Genomic DNA, 13,955 nt, shown 5'->3' with positions numbered 1-13,955 from the left:
TCTGCCCGGCTCGACCCTATCACTGCACGGGACTTTTACATGCAGCTGGAAGCAGCGTCCCGGCATCGCCTCCACTTGTTCTTCCCCGTTGACCCTGCACCTCAAACGACGGAGGGATACGGAGTCTCTGGCATGAGCATCACTGATTCTCCTCCTCGTCCTCCTTCTCCTTCCCTTCTTGAGTAGATAGATCTGGTTGGGCCGGGCCTTTCTCTTTCTCTCTGGTGAGGATTACTTGACCCTGCTCACCATCACACCCCGGGTGAGTGTACGGAGTAGTAGTAGTGACGGCGACTACTACTGACTAGTAGCCCTGCCATCATCCATCTTATCCCATCCCATCCCATCCTTTCCCTTCGCCCAGTGGTTTTCTTCTTCCATAGTGGCCAGAACCCCCTGGCGTCGCCTCTGGCTCTACCATCACTCACTACACCATCATCCATCACCGCTTCCTTTCCAATGAGTTCGTTGGCCTTCGACCTGAACTCTTTCCTCCCTGTGTTTCTTCTGCTTGGGATCGATTCGACTCGCCTCATTCATGACCAATAGTTCTGACGGCGAAATAGTGTTGAGCCGAAACGCTCTCCCCCATCGTGGCAGCCCTCTGAAACCGAAACCCCCGGCACAGCGTTGACCGTTGCTGCAAGGACGAATTGTCTCCGTCGAGATAGTCCCTCCCTTCGATCTCTTTTTTTCTTTTCACCCCTTTTTTTTTTTTTTTTTTTTTTTTTTTTTTTTCAAGTAGAGTCGGCAGCCTGCCAGGGCTTTTAGGCTCTAGCGGCGCCGATGTATGTCCGCGACGCTGGCGGATCCGTATCGAGAGTATGCTATTGATTATTCTCAACATGCTACCAGCAAGCCCGAGGCCCATGCCGGGACGCTTGTCTACCACAGCCAACAGCCGCACCTGCAGCATCATCAGCAACAGCACCAGCACCAGCACCAGCATCAGCACCAGCATCAACACCAGCACCAGCACCAGCATCACAAGCACGATCCCCCGTTCTCGCAGGGCGCCTCACACAGCACGGTGGCGTTTGAGCAGCAGCAGCAGCAGCAGCACCATGCAAACGCGACCGTGCTGCCAGCGGCGACGCCCCAGCCCTCGGTGCATGACATCTCGCAAACGGTGGTGCTCGGCCCGCCGCAGATGCTCTCGCGCCAGCTGCCGGTGCAGTTCCCCCCCGCCAGCTTCGAGATCCCCCCGATCCAGCGCGATAACAACAAGAAACGCCCCCGTTCCGACGCCGAAGAGGATGGCACCCCCGGCCATGGACTGCGGCCACAGCTGTCGATCCTGTCCGCAGAACCTCACGAGCCCTCGCATTCTCCCGAGATGCTCTTCTCCGTGCACGGCGCGTCCTCCCAGACCCAGCAGCATCCGCTGTCGAACCAATTCGGGGCCACCGAGTCCGTGGGCCTGCCCCAACACCATCACCACCACCGACTGCCCCCCCACGCGGCCCTGCGCACCCCTGGGCGCCATGGCCTGAGCGTCGAGTCGCCGCCTCTGGCCTCCGGCCCGCCCAGCGTCGTGGGCCAGCCCGGGATGCCCGACCCGGCTCCCCGGCCTCGGGGGCCAAAACTGAAATTCACGCCCGAAGAAGACGCGCTCCTGGTCGAGTTGAAGGAGAACAAGAGCTTGACGTGGAAGCAGATTGCAGACTTTTTCCCCGGACGCACCAGCGGCACGCTGCAGGTGCGGTACTGCACGAAGCTGAAGGCCAAGGACGTCTCGTGGAGCGATGAAATGGTTCGAACTTCCCACTCATTCGTTCATTCATTCTACAGCAAAATCTACGCGCAGCATGCATCTGGCCGACTGACCTTTTCTTCCGCACAGGTGCAACGATTAGAACGGGCAACGCAGGAATACGAGAATGATCGATGGCGGATAATCGCAGGAAAGGTTGGTAACGGGTTTACTCCTGCCGCTTGTCGCGAGAAGGCGATGCAGCTCCAGTCGAACACTATATAGTACGTACAGTATAGTAACTCTCCCGCCCCCTATGATTCTCCTTGATATTCTTTCTAGCTGGTTGGCTGGTCTGGTCTGGTCTGGTTGCAAGCACCTTTTTCATTCTCATGTTCTATTTTTTCTTTCCTTTGTTTTATTTCCTATTTCTATTTCCCCTTGGAAGGCTGGCTTTACTTTACCTTTCTTTACTTTACTGTACGGGAGGATTGATTTTCTGTCTAAAAAAAAAATTTGGGACGGCTCACATGATTCATCTTCATCATCATCTTCATCTTCATCATCTTCATCTTCATCATCTTCTTTTCTTCATCTCTATCCTAGACATCTCCCTCTCTCTAGCTAGCTACCTAGCTACCTAGATATCCAACACTCCATGTAAGGTATTATTTCGTGGTTGGTTGTTCGGAGTACGGAGTATGATAATCATCATATAATCCATTTATTTACATTTATCTAGCTTGTCGGGGACTGGGAGATCATGCACCGGCTTCTGTTAGTGTTCGGTCGATGTGAAGGTGAACTGACACTAGCGTCCGCTAGAGCTCCGGCTCGTCTCGTGGCATGGCGTGGCATGGCATGGCGTGCTTGCCGTAATATTAATGGCGTGGCTCCATCATCCTAATCCATCCATCGGTCGTCGGTCCAGCTTCGGGGTTTTTGTTTCAAGGCGCCGGCCATTGCTCGGCCGAGTTGGTTGGGTGTCTGTTTTGGTGCCTGTTTGCCTGTTTGCCTGTGTGCCTGTGTGCCTTGTAGCCCTTATACCTTACTGCCTTTATGCCTTAATGCCTTGTCTAACTGCCGTGCTGCCTTCATGCCTTACTACCCTACGGCCACCCAAGCACACCCCCCGCGCACAGCTCAGCCCTAAGCCCTAACCCGGGTGCCCGATTGGGCAGCAGTGCCAACCCGGTCGCTGCCGGCAGCCGGAGGAGCTCCGCAACCAATCAACCGGCGGCGCTGACTAAGGGCATCTGACCACGGGCCGAAGCGGCTTCAAACTCACCTCAACCTCCAAACTCCCTCATCTCCAACGTCCTCGCCTTGTCTGCCGTCATTGCACCCCATCCACCCGGACAATGTTCCTCCAACGCACAGCCTTCGCCCTCGCCCGGCGCACCCCTACCCGGGCCCTCGCTGCTCGCCCCTTTTCCTCCTCCGTCTCCCGCTGTACGTGACCCTGCTCGTCCGATCAAGACCCGCCTCGTCTGCTTGATGCAGTGGGCTACCCAACCCCCTCCCGCCGGCCCCAATGGGTTCGCGATGGGCCAATTGCGCTTTCATATGATACTTGGTCGGTGATCAGCGAGCTAACATGTTTTTTTGTTCGATGATATGCAGTCCAGAACAAGTATGAGGTGAAGCAGGAGGGCAAGATCCTTCCTTTCGAAGGTGTGTAGTCATTGACGTCTTCCCTCCCCGTCCGTCCATTTCTCCCACCAGATCTCCTTATGAGATTCCGTTATCATCGCATATTGTTGCAATTGGGCTGTTCGTGCGGGTGCTTTCCCCCGCGTTACGCATCTACGGATTGCTGGATATCCCGATATGGGACTGGGACTGGCACTGGCACTGGCACTGGAGCCGGGACGGACACTGAATAACTTCATATGCTGATTCGATTTGTGCGCTGAACAGAGATCAAGACCGATGACGACCTCATCCCCCCGGGTGCCAAGGCTGGTACCGTTCCCGTTGACATTGAGCACGCCACCGGTCTCGAGCGTCTGGAACTCGTCGGAAAGATGCAGGGCATTGATATCTTCGACATGAGGCCCCTCGATGCTTCCCGCAAGGGTACGTGCTTGCTATATTCTACCTGTGGGGTTGTCCTGGGGATGTGCTCCGGTCCACAGGACACACAACCCATGAGATAAAGAGACACCCAAGGATAGGGGGACGACTGGGATGGAAATGAAAATGACGCTGATGACGTGTTCGCGCTGCAGGAACCCTTGAGAACCCCATCATCGTCCGCGGTGCCGGTGATGAGCAGTACGCCGGTTGCACCGGTTTCCCCGCCGACTCTCACCAGGTCAACTGGCTGACTGTAAGCTAACCCCAACCCAATGCAATGGGTTTATCCGGATAGCGTGATCGTGATCCCTAACCAGCCACACTAAATACAGGTCTCCCGTGACCGCCCCCACGAGCGTTGCGGCGAGTGCGGTAACGTCGTCAAGCTCGAATACGTCGGTCCCCTGGAGGACCCCCACGCTCGTGAGTCTTTCTTTTCCTCCCTTCCCTTTCAGCCACAGTCACAGCCCCATGGTTGGTCCAGTCGACTAACTACCCGTACCCATAGACGACCACGCCCACGACCACGGCCACCACCACCCTCCCCACGTCGAGCCCAAGACCTTCGCCGACTTCGTCAAGCCTGAGTACTGGTACCGGTAGATTTAGTCCCACACACCCATACCACTCACTACGATAATGGAGCGATTGTCCTTTTCCTTTCCCGTTTTATAAAAAAAGACAATCCCGACAGTGTATGTATGTATGTGCGCGGACGGGCGGGGCGAGAGATGTAGAGGTCGAGATGGAGCTGTGAGGTAGAGATTCTTTGTACAAGAGATTGTTGGCCATGGCTACTAGTTCTTATTCATTGTTATTGTTGTCGTCATCATCGTCGTCTTCGTATTTGTTGTTGCTGAAGTACCTTGTATATGTTTTGATGATTCTTAAGAATTGGGTATATTCAGTAGGTCGTGTTGTAGTGTGATGTGGTGGTATCTCTTGTATTTCGGATCCTCTCGTTTCTGTCTATCTCTCCATCTCTGACTGGCTGACTGACTGTCTGTCTATCTCAGTCTATCTCAGTCTGTCAGCTTCCATACTCTAAAAGGATAACTTTGTATACTGTGTTTGTGTTTGTGTTTGTGTTTGTGCATTTATGCTATTATTATCGTATCCTTCACTCACCTTTTTATTTCCCTTGTCTTCCTTCTTTTCTCTTTTTCCGATGATGGTCTAGATACTCTGGAAATACCAGTACAGTGATTGGCCAGTGGTCAGTGATCAGTGAACGATCCCTCACTCACTCCCTCAATCCCCCAACCCCCCAATCCACATATAGTACATACATACCTACCTAGTATAGTAGGTACAAAGTACTCCGTACTCCGTAGACTGACAATAATCGAATCCTGCAGCCAGCCAACAAACCACCGACCCACTCTTAATCCAACCAATTACACGGCGTATCGCACTGTATTATTATTATAATATTGGTGGACTCCGTCCGTACCTTGCTCCATAAGTAGGAGAGGTATATTATGGCTTGATGCCAATGAACCAGCCAACCAGCCAGTCAGCCAGCCAGTCAGCCAGCCAGCCAGCCAGCCAGCCATCAAATTTTCACAACGAAGTTGGTTGGTTGGTTGGTTGGCTGGTCAGTTGGTCAGTTACTAGTTGGATAATCAGCATATGAGCTCATACACACTATCATACACCGGGCAGATGGATATACTATACTATACTATAGATAGTACGGATATATAGTATATAGAGATATGGTAATGGATACTTGAGGGTGGCATGATGCGCGGAAGCGGGATTTCCCGCCGGATGGATGGATGGATGGGTGGATGGATGAAAACTATCTATCTCAATCTATCTATCTATGGGGTGATTTTATGTCTGTCTGTCTGTCTGTCTGTCTGTCTGTTAGTCAGTCACGTGGGAGATGAGGTTGTATCTAGATACTAACTACTACTCTAGTGGTGGCTGTGGCTGTGGTGGTGGGAGTGGGAGTGGGAGTGTTGGGCGGCTGCCTATTGCCTATTTGGGTAGGAGGTTCTTTTCTGGCTGTCTTAGATGAGGACGGGGGGAATTACGGAGTACCAAGCAAGGGGGCATATGTAGGTTCTAGGTAGGGTGGGTGTTGAATGAGTATAGTGAATTGGTAATCAGGATAGATGACGGGTGTTAGAACCGAATCTTTCGCCTTTGTCTGTTTGTCTGTCTGTTGAAACTGGGTTCTTTATGATAATGTGGTGATTGTGGGCGGTAGTGGTGGTGGTGGTGGTGGTGTGTGGTGTTTGTCCTGGAATAGGAATTAACAGGGAGAGAGAGAAAGAGGGGATGGGATATTTTCTCTTGGGTACGGTATGTACCATAAAGGTTGCGGGGTTAGGAAGGATTGTAGTTGTTGTTATTGAAGGTAGGCATTCTTATAATATTAGCCACTCCCTAACTATACTAGGGAAGGGTAGCACTTAGACCTGGGATTATAATTAACTATCAGTATAGACTAGACAGTAGTTACTACCTTGGCACCATTTCCTATAGTAGAATATATAATTCCATTATACTGAGGTAATCTCTATATGCAGTATCTAGCCTGTCTATATCCATACAAGCAAGCATGTCTGTAGTTGAATAATGTGAAGACAGGCGAAAGAAAAAAAAACATATGGACATATGATTATAAATCAATCAATAGAAGTAAAAGACTTTTCGACTGGGCTGTATGGAAGTTGAGTCCATTATCAGCAGCAGCAGCATTACCACCCGTGTGAGCATCGTGATGGGAACAAAATAGTTCAATGAAGTAACAAGTGGACATTCGTGTAGTAGTCCTTTTTTTCAACAGGATTACCTGTTGTTGTATAGTGACGGTGTTTTCAATGAGGTAGACGGTGTGTCGAAAAGACATTTTCGTGCCATGGCATCAAAGTCATGATCCATTTACCGCCCAAAGCGACGGCGTTCGATGTACCGGAGAGGGGGGTAGACCAGACAAGCCCAGGAAAAGCTGACGTAGTTTCCCATCTAATCGATCATGTCAGTCACTCATCAAGGTGTAGTGTAATGTAGAGTAGAGTGGTGTGGTGTTGTACTTACATCCGCGCCGTACGCACCCACCAGCCGCGCAAGAGGCCCAATGTACCACACCTGCGCCATGCACAGGATAGCGCCCGCCCAGCCGACCAAAAAGGCAATAAAAGCGGCAATGCCGACGGGCAGCTTAGACGGGTCGTTCCAGGCGTTCCAGTTGTATCCGCTGCCGGAGCGGAAGATGAAGCACTCCTCGACGATGATGGCAGTCCAGATGACGACCCAGTAGCCCATCAGGGCGAGGAAGTTGGTGAAGATATCAGAAAGGTCGCTGCGTCCAGCCAACGCGCACACCGTGAAGATGATTACGCCGACAGTGTTCCAGACCACGCGGGGCACTTTCTCGGCGTGTCGCCCGAGGATCTGGAAATCGACTCCGGAGGAATAGCAGGGCGCGACGGTGTTGGCGATGAGACCAAGGGCCACGACCACGGAGCAGAACTTCCCGAATCCGTTCAGCGGACTGAATCCTTCGACAATGAGGGCTCCGGCGCCGTTGGAGTAGGCTTCGCTATATGAAGCGTGCGTGGCGATGCCGGACGCGAGGCCAATGCCGCAGAGGAAGGCCATGGTGAAGGAGGTCATGAGACCGGTCAATGAGAGGAAGAAGAGTGAGGTCCGCGACGTCTCTTGGGGGTAGTAGACAAAGAAGTCTGCTGAAAGGGGTGCGTAGGTGATGGCAGCACTGAGGCAGAGGGAGAAGAAGGATAGGCTGCAAGTGAAAGCGCATAAGCATGGATATCGGCCATTCCGTGGCGAGGGCGAGACTTACCGGTTTCCAGCTACCGTGCGAGCATCTCCGGTAGAAGGCGTGTGTAGGTCAAACTTCGTCCCAGACATGCCGAACAAGATGCAGAAGACGATAAGCTGAGGGAGGAAGGCAAAGCTGGTCTGATCAGTAGCTGAATCCACGCAATAACCGGTTACACATACCGTTCGTAGGTATGGAAGATCTCAATCCCAAAGGTGGCTACGGCCCAGCTGATGATGGCGATAACGACAATGCCTGCTCTTGATTAACACCTGCATAATCAGAAAGACAACTTCAAGACATCACATACCCACTGCAACCGACATGTGCCCATGGGGTGATACAGCAGACAGAATCTGCCCACCAACAACACAGTCAATCAAGCAGTATCCGAGCATCTGAATCAAGTTCAAGATGACGATGAGCTTGCTAGGCCACCAACCCATTGAATACCGTCCAAACGCCTAACACAGGTTAGCACTTGCCATAATCCACCAAACGAACGTTCTTGGCGCGTACCATAGTCCGGATACCGGATAAGGGTCCCCATGTGCCCATCCAAGAGGAGATTACGGACCCAACGAAGGCTCCGAATACCGAGCATAGGGCCGAATCGAGGAAGCCCAGTCCGTAGGAAGCAGGACCCAGCATTCCCAGCGTGATGTTGTTGGCCGCCAAGTTGATCGAGACCCAAAGCAGAAAGGACTGCAGGTACGAAGCCCAAGTCAACTTTGACATGCGTTCGTCTTCCGGTACCCGCTCGATACCACGGGCCTCGAGGTTGTACTCGACGAGTTGCTGCTCGAATCGCCTGATGTATGCAGCCATCCGGGAGGAGCCAAACGGACCGCCCGGCCGCCTGGCACTGTTCTTTTCGCCATTGTCCGCGGGGCGGTCTGTCTCATCTCTCGTGGAAACTCTCGCGATCTCCTTTTCGGAGGGGGGCCCTAGGGCGGGGTCTGGCTGTTGGGAAGACATGCTGGTACAATTTGTCAGTCAATCGTCCTGACACAGAAGGGCTGATAGAAAGAAAGAAAGCGCGCATGAGTCCTTTCGCTGGAATTATCCAGATCAAGTTCAACCGTATAATCTCAGAACAACAGCGGCGATCGCCACGGTCTCTGGGTCACCCGCTCACCGACAGACGAGGGGGTACATGGCCCGGAGAGCGTGTGCGACGTACAGCTGTCGAACACCGGTCTTCATGCAGGCAGATTACCTAGATACCTTGATCGACAGACAAAACCACGCTACTTGTCTTCATGATAGCCGTCCCTTGCATATGGATCTGTAGGAAGGCGGGAGGGCTGTACTGGGAGAAAAGCGTTGGTGGGATTGGAAGAGAAACTGGGGTGGCGATTACACCTGGTGGAACCCACGCCAGTCGCACGTCAGTGAAATTGCCTTTTTGAGCATCGTGGCGAGCCTGCGTCTCGCGGGGAAGGAGCCCAACTCACCTGCTGGGATGCAATGGGAAGCACAAATCGGTGCACTGCAGAACGCTTGTCAGAGTGACCGGGGGAAAGAAGTCGAACCCTGCTGCGGGTTGCAAGAAGTCCAGCAGTGAGCAGACCCAAGAGAGAAAGAGTGGGGGGGAGAATACGAAGTGGAGCGGGGACTAACTATCTTTTTGACTCAATCGGCGGCGGGGGATTATTATTGGATTCGGTTCGCAGCGGGCGGACTCGTCCTCCGCCCCCGACTTCGGCTTCTACATCCCGACTCTATATCAACGTGACGCCCCCACTACCGTGTCAGCAGATTTGCCTTATTGATTGCCATTTCAATGCAGGGACGCCGAGAGTACAGGCTCTACCAAACCCCTCCCCTTCTATAAAAGAACTGAAACCTCACAGCAGGCAGGCTCCGGCGCATGGGTAACCGTGTGCTGGTATGTATATCGGTCGGCAGGCACGCTGTCCCCACGACACAGGACCGCTGTCAAGACCCCCCAGGCTTACGAGAAAGAGATTGGTATTCACCCAGAGTATGGAAAGATGCGAAATAAAAAGCAATGGCGTCCATCGAGGGAGCAAGGGCACAGAAGAAAGACAAGGCACAGAAAGGAAAATGGAGAAGATGGAGAAGATGGGGAAAATTTGGGGCCCAAAGAAATTACATATGAAAAGAGGCAGGCCAACTCCAGGTACCCGTCGCCCAATACTTTGCAAACTGTGGCTAACATCACGCATTGCCGGGAGAAACATAAGCCCAAAGCATCATGCCCATCATCGAGTCGTGAAATGTGCGGAGGACGATGCATTCATCATCACGTCGTCATACTTCGTAAGAAATCTAAAGTTCCTTGAAATGTTCTTTCGCATACTGCTCGCACGCCTGAGTCCTCACATGTCAGCCATCGAGTCACACTCGGCCTACCTCAAGAGCTTACCTTGGCCGGCTTCCCCACTTTCTGCCCGATAGCCTTCCATTTGTTTGCCTCGTATTCCTTGATTGCATCCCGAAGCGCTATGGACTGCATGTTCTTTAGTACCGTTGCGTGAACTAAACGGGAGTGGGGGTCTAGTTACCTCATCTTCCGCAAATTCGGCGTAGTGCATGTCCTGTCGCGATGTAAGTGACCTCCTGCTTCCGGAGAGGGACCGTCGGGGACAACCCACCTTGTACCAGTGCTTCTTGACGCTGCCCTCGGTTCGGGTAGGAAATGTCTGTGGCATCGAGTCAGCGTACCGGGCATGCGGATGGGGGAGCGGGCAACGCACCTTGGCGATTTCGCTCCAGCTGCGACCCGCGTCGCGCATCGTCTTTAATCGTTGCTCTTCCTCGGCGGTCCAAGGAGTGTTGGTCCTACCCTTCTTCTTTGGGGCAGGTTCCGACACCCCAGATCCCTGGTCGTGCGCGGGGTCCCCAGTGGCGGTGGTCGCGCCTGGCGCCGCCATGATCGCCGTCGAGCCTGCCTGGGGAGACGCCCGGCGTTTGCGCGGATTCGAGGGAGGAATCTGAGGTTGGGGCATAGGAATGCCCTCGAACGAAGGCACTCTTGAAAAGGGATTGACTTGCTGCTGAGCTAACAGATGGGACGGTGTGTTGGCGGTGACGGAGGTTTTGATTCGTTTAGATGTTGGAGGGGACCTGTGGTGGAGGGACCGGCAAAGGGCGCCAGTGTCAGAGACGGACGTGACCAGCACGGAAGAAAAGGGAATGGGGAGATCAAGTAGAGTGGATGCAAGGCCAGAAACGATAATCGCAGTAATAATAGAACGACCCAGTCCCTTTGCCAATCTCCGGATAGAGGGTTGGTCGGAAGGGGAAAGGAAACAGGAAAAAACGAGTAAATGGCACGTAAATTAAAATAGAACCCGGGCCGAGCACATGATCCAGGGGAGCGGTCTCTCGGACAGCAGAGCAGGTAGCGTCAGGTAGCATCAGCAGCAGCAGTAGCAGAAGCAGCAGCCGCAGGTATATATGGGAAGGACAACTGCCGCCGACGCTGCGCTGCCCCCCGAGAACCAGCCTCCTCGGTGCGTGGGAGGACGAGGAGGGACTTACGACATGGTTGACGATACGCAGTTTTCCCAATCACGCTCCGTCGATTCATCTGTAGATACACATGCTTAGGAGATTAGCACATCTGCTACTCAAGGAACGCTCCGTGTAGATTGGCCTGTCAGGTTTAGGGAAGCGAGCGCTTGGTTACACCAAAGTGACGATGACACCGGCGCATCATACGGCGTGGCAGTAGCGCCGCAGGGAGGGAGGTAGACGACGGGAGGGAAGGGAAAGAGTCGATGGACTTGTTACATGCATGTATGGAGGTGGTTGGTAGCGAGGGACTAAAGAGGGAGAGGTGGGGGGTGGGGGGAGGGACTCGGTGAAGGGGAGGGGGGAGAGATGGAGGTAGAGAGGAAGAGGAGGTGGAGGTGGAGGTCGAGGTGGAGGTGGAGGTGGAAGAGGTCGAGGTCGAGGTAGAGGCGAGGTAGAGGCGAGGTAGAGGGAGGTAGAGGGGAGGTAGAGGGGAGGTAGAGGAGAGGTAGATGGAGGTAGAGGGCTGAAGAAGAGGGGCGAGGGGGAGGGGAGGAGGGGAAAGGGAAGAAAGAGGAGGGGGAGGGGAGGGGAGGGGAACCAAAGGGGAGAGAGAATAAGTATAAACAGGTTTAGGCACAGTCACAAGAAGACCTTTCTAGCATCTTAGGATACAGAGGCTGGAAATAGTACGGAGGAGTACTGGAGTTTGCGATGATAAGACGTTCTGGTCAGGACAGGTGGAGATGGAGACCGACTGAGAGTGTAAAGAGAGGCTTACTGGTCAAAGTTCATGGTTCGAGGAGTCTTCGGGTTTTTTCTGATAGGCAGGAGGAGGGGGGGGGGTATTGTCAGGGAGTAGTAAGTAGGTAGTAAAGAAGCAAGTAAGTATGAAGGAGGAGAAGTGAAGGAGCAATAGGAAGTAAGTAAAGCAGTATAGGCGCTGTAGTGGGTAAGGTAATAAGGTCGGAAGAAGTAAGTCAGTTGGTCAGTCAATCGGGAAGTCAGTCAGTCAGTCAGTCAGTCAGTCCATAGACCAGCAGGCAGACGGGCAAGACAGGAGGAGATCGGAGGAGAGCCGTAGCGCAGTAAGTGGTCGCAGTGGGAGTAGTAAGGGTGGTAGTAATAGTCGTAGTAAGGTGGTGAGTCGGAATTCAATAATCGCAGTCACTCTTCTTACGGTTACCGAGTCCGAGTCCGTCGTGGTTGATACGGGAATAAGGGAAGGAACCACCGGGGGTGGCAAGAGGACAGACGGAAGGAAGGAGAAAGGAAGGAAGGAAAGAAGGAAGAGAGAGGGGAGCTGGTTTTCGTTGCAGTAAATTTACCTAGGCTGCAGAGAGGAAGGGAGGGAGAGGGAGAAGGAAAGAGACGGAGAGGAGAGAAAGACAGACTCTCTCCCTCTCTCTAACCTACTACTGCGGAGGGGAGATTCGAATCCACCCCAGCGTCGCCAATCCCGCGACCTCCGGGTCCGTGTTTGCTTTTTCCTCCTCAGCACCGGCATCACTAATAATAATCATCGAAATTCTCTCCTCCACTGAACGGGCGCTCCGTCAGTAGGCGGCTTCTGCACACCATCGCCCCGTTCTTTTCCCAAAGAAGGAACCGGCCGTCGTCGAAGGATGATGGTCCCGTTGTTTCGCTTTGCGCAGACGGACACCATGCGCCGATTATCTCGATTATCTTCCCCTCACACCACTGACACTGACACTGACACTGACACTATCTACCCGTGGAGGGAGTTGGAGATCCCGGGCTAATGTCCAGAGGGACCCCCTCCAACCCATCGTCTTCGGAACAATCACCCACCCACCACCCATGTCCGATGAGGCAAGATGGCATATTAACCAGTCTCTCCACCACCACCATCACCCTTGTATTCCCGCCAACGACGGGCTGCTCGTTTCCCCATTATCTCCCGATCGGTAGCTCAACCGTGGTTGTCCCTCGTCGTTAGGCTTCCGTTGCAGATGCCCGCTCCAACGCACCATCAGCCACCGATCCAGCGACCATGTCCGTCCCGAGAACGAGAAAGAGCTATGATGATGGTGGCGGAATTCGGTCAATAGGATCCGTGGTCTCCAGGCTTCTTTGCCAGGCCAACCTAGCGATGCTGCAGTGTCTAGTAGAGCCAAGCGGGTTGACCGGGCCAGTGGGGGTCTGGACAATCGGGTGACCGCGAGGCAGCTTACAAGTTACAACGTGAAATGAAAACCACCGTCTGCAATCATGGGCCTTGGCAGTCCAGAGAGGAAGCAAAAAGCAAAAAGCAAACCCGAGTGCCCTTGGGTCCGGATCTCTGCTTTTTACGTGGGTTTCAGGTCCTTTCCTTCCCCCAATGAGAGGGCCTGGCGGGAAACAATGGGAGCGGGGTAAGGATCGCTATGTCCTCCGTCGCTCTATACCCGCGCTTCATCGGTGCAGGGCTTGGGGATCCAAGATGCAAGATCGGCCGCCCCTCAAATCCAATCACCCCAGGCATTCGGCGGGTAGGGTAAATGTCCACTGGGGAAGAAAACCCTTTCTTTTTCTCCCCCTTCCGGGGCCTCCCAAGTACCTTATCTAGCACCCAGACGCACCCTCCTAGGCGGGTTTAAAATGTTGAGGGTAGGCCCGTGAACCGTTTTATGGAACCCTGTGTGTCCGTTCCGAGCACGGTCCTCTACCGAGGTGAGCCTATCATTCGGATGACAGTGCTTACTGCCAGTTATCCGTCGTACTCGCTGTCTCTTGGCTGGCGGGGCAGATTGTCAACATCGTTCAGAACGTCTTTTTTCCCATAAGTAGCCGGTGAAAGTATACATTAATACAGTACACTCGGTATACTCTTCGCGAAGGCATACGCCATAGAGTACAGGATGATATGCGCTAGCAGCTGAAGAGGCAAACTCTGGCAACATG

At 53.4% G+C, this 13,955-nt stretch overlaps 4 protein-coding genes across 4 annotated transcripts; 2 read left to right on the top strand and 2 right to left on the bottom strand.

The window, feature by feature from the left end:
* The first annotated feature begins 764 nt into the window (after window positions 1–764).
* Window positions 765–2,278, top strand: BO70DRAFT_84739 (SANT/Myb-like DNA-binding domain-containing protein). The gene is made up of 2 exons (XM_025548777.1): window positions 765–1,753; window positions 1,844–2,278. Exons 1-2 carry the CDS (start codon window positions 791–793, stop codon window positions 1,976–1,978), a joined length of 1,098 nt encoding a protein of 365 aa, XP_025403536.1. The 5' UTR covers window positions 765–790; the 3' UTR covers window positions 1,979–2,278.
* Window positions 2,279–2,954: 676 nt separating this feature from the next.
* cox5b (cytochrome c oxidase subunit IV) lies at window positions 2,955–4,772 on the top strand. Its single transcript, XM_025548778.1, has 6 exons — window positions 2,955–3,145; window positions 3,317–3,367; window positions 3,614–3,772; window positions 3,925–4,025; window positions 4,105–4,195; window positions 4,281–4,772. Exons 1-6 carry the CDS (start codon window positions 3,055–3,057, stop codon window positions 4,373–4,375), a joined length of 588 nt encoding a protein of 195 aa, XP_025403535.1. The 5' UTR covers window positions 2,955–3,054; the 3' UTR covers window positions 4,376–4,772.
* A 1,895-nt stretch (window positions 4,773–6,667) lies between these two features.
* Window positions 6,668–8,546, bottom strand: BO70DRAFT_349590 (purine-cytosine permease family protein; the record flags this gene model as incomplete). Its single annotated transcript, XM_025541655.1, has 6 exons — window positions 6,668–6,751; window positions 6,824–7,529; window positions 7,590–7,703; window positions 7,751–7,823; window positions 7,879–8,032; window positions 8,088–8,546. 6 exons carry the CDS (start codon window positions 8,544–8,546, stop codon window positions 6,668–6,670), a joined length of 1,590 nt encoding a protein of 529 aa, XP_025403534.1.
* Window positions 8,547–9,863: 1,317 nt separating this feature from the next.
* On the bottom strand, window positions 9,864–10,660 carry BO70DRAFT_283090 (SANT/Myb-like DNA-binding domain-containing protein; the record flags this gene model as incomplete). Its single annotated transcript, XM_025539071.1, has 5 exons — window positions 9,864–9,905; window positions 9,961–10,044; window positions 10,100–10,132; window positions 10,190–10,237; window positions 10,292–10,660. Coding segments are annotated over 5 exons (576 nt in total), but the record flags the coding sequence as incomplete, so codon positions are not given.
* Between the last annotated feature and the right edge of the window lie 3,295 nt (window positions 10,661–13,955).

This window comes from Aspergillus heteromorphus (genome assembly GCF_003184545.1).
Source record: "Aspergillus heteromorphus CBS 117.55 chromosome Unknown BO70scaffold_2, whole genome shotgun sequence".
NCBI lineage: Eukaryota > Fungi > Ascomycota > Eurotiomycetes > Eurotiales > Aspergillaceae > Aspergillus > Aspergillus heteromorphus.
The sequence above is the reverse complement of the archived record's forward strand: the minus strand, read 5'-3'. Positions and strand labels throughout refer to the sequence as shown.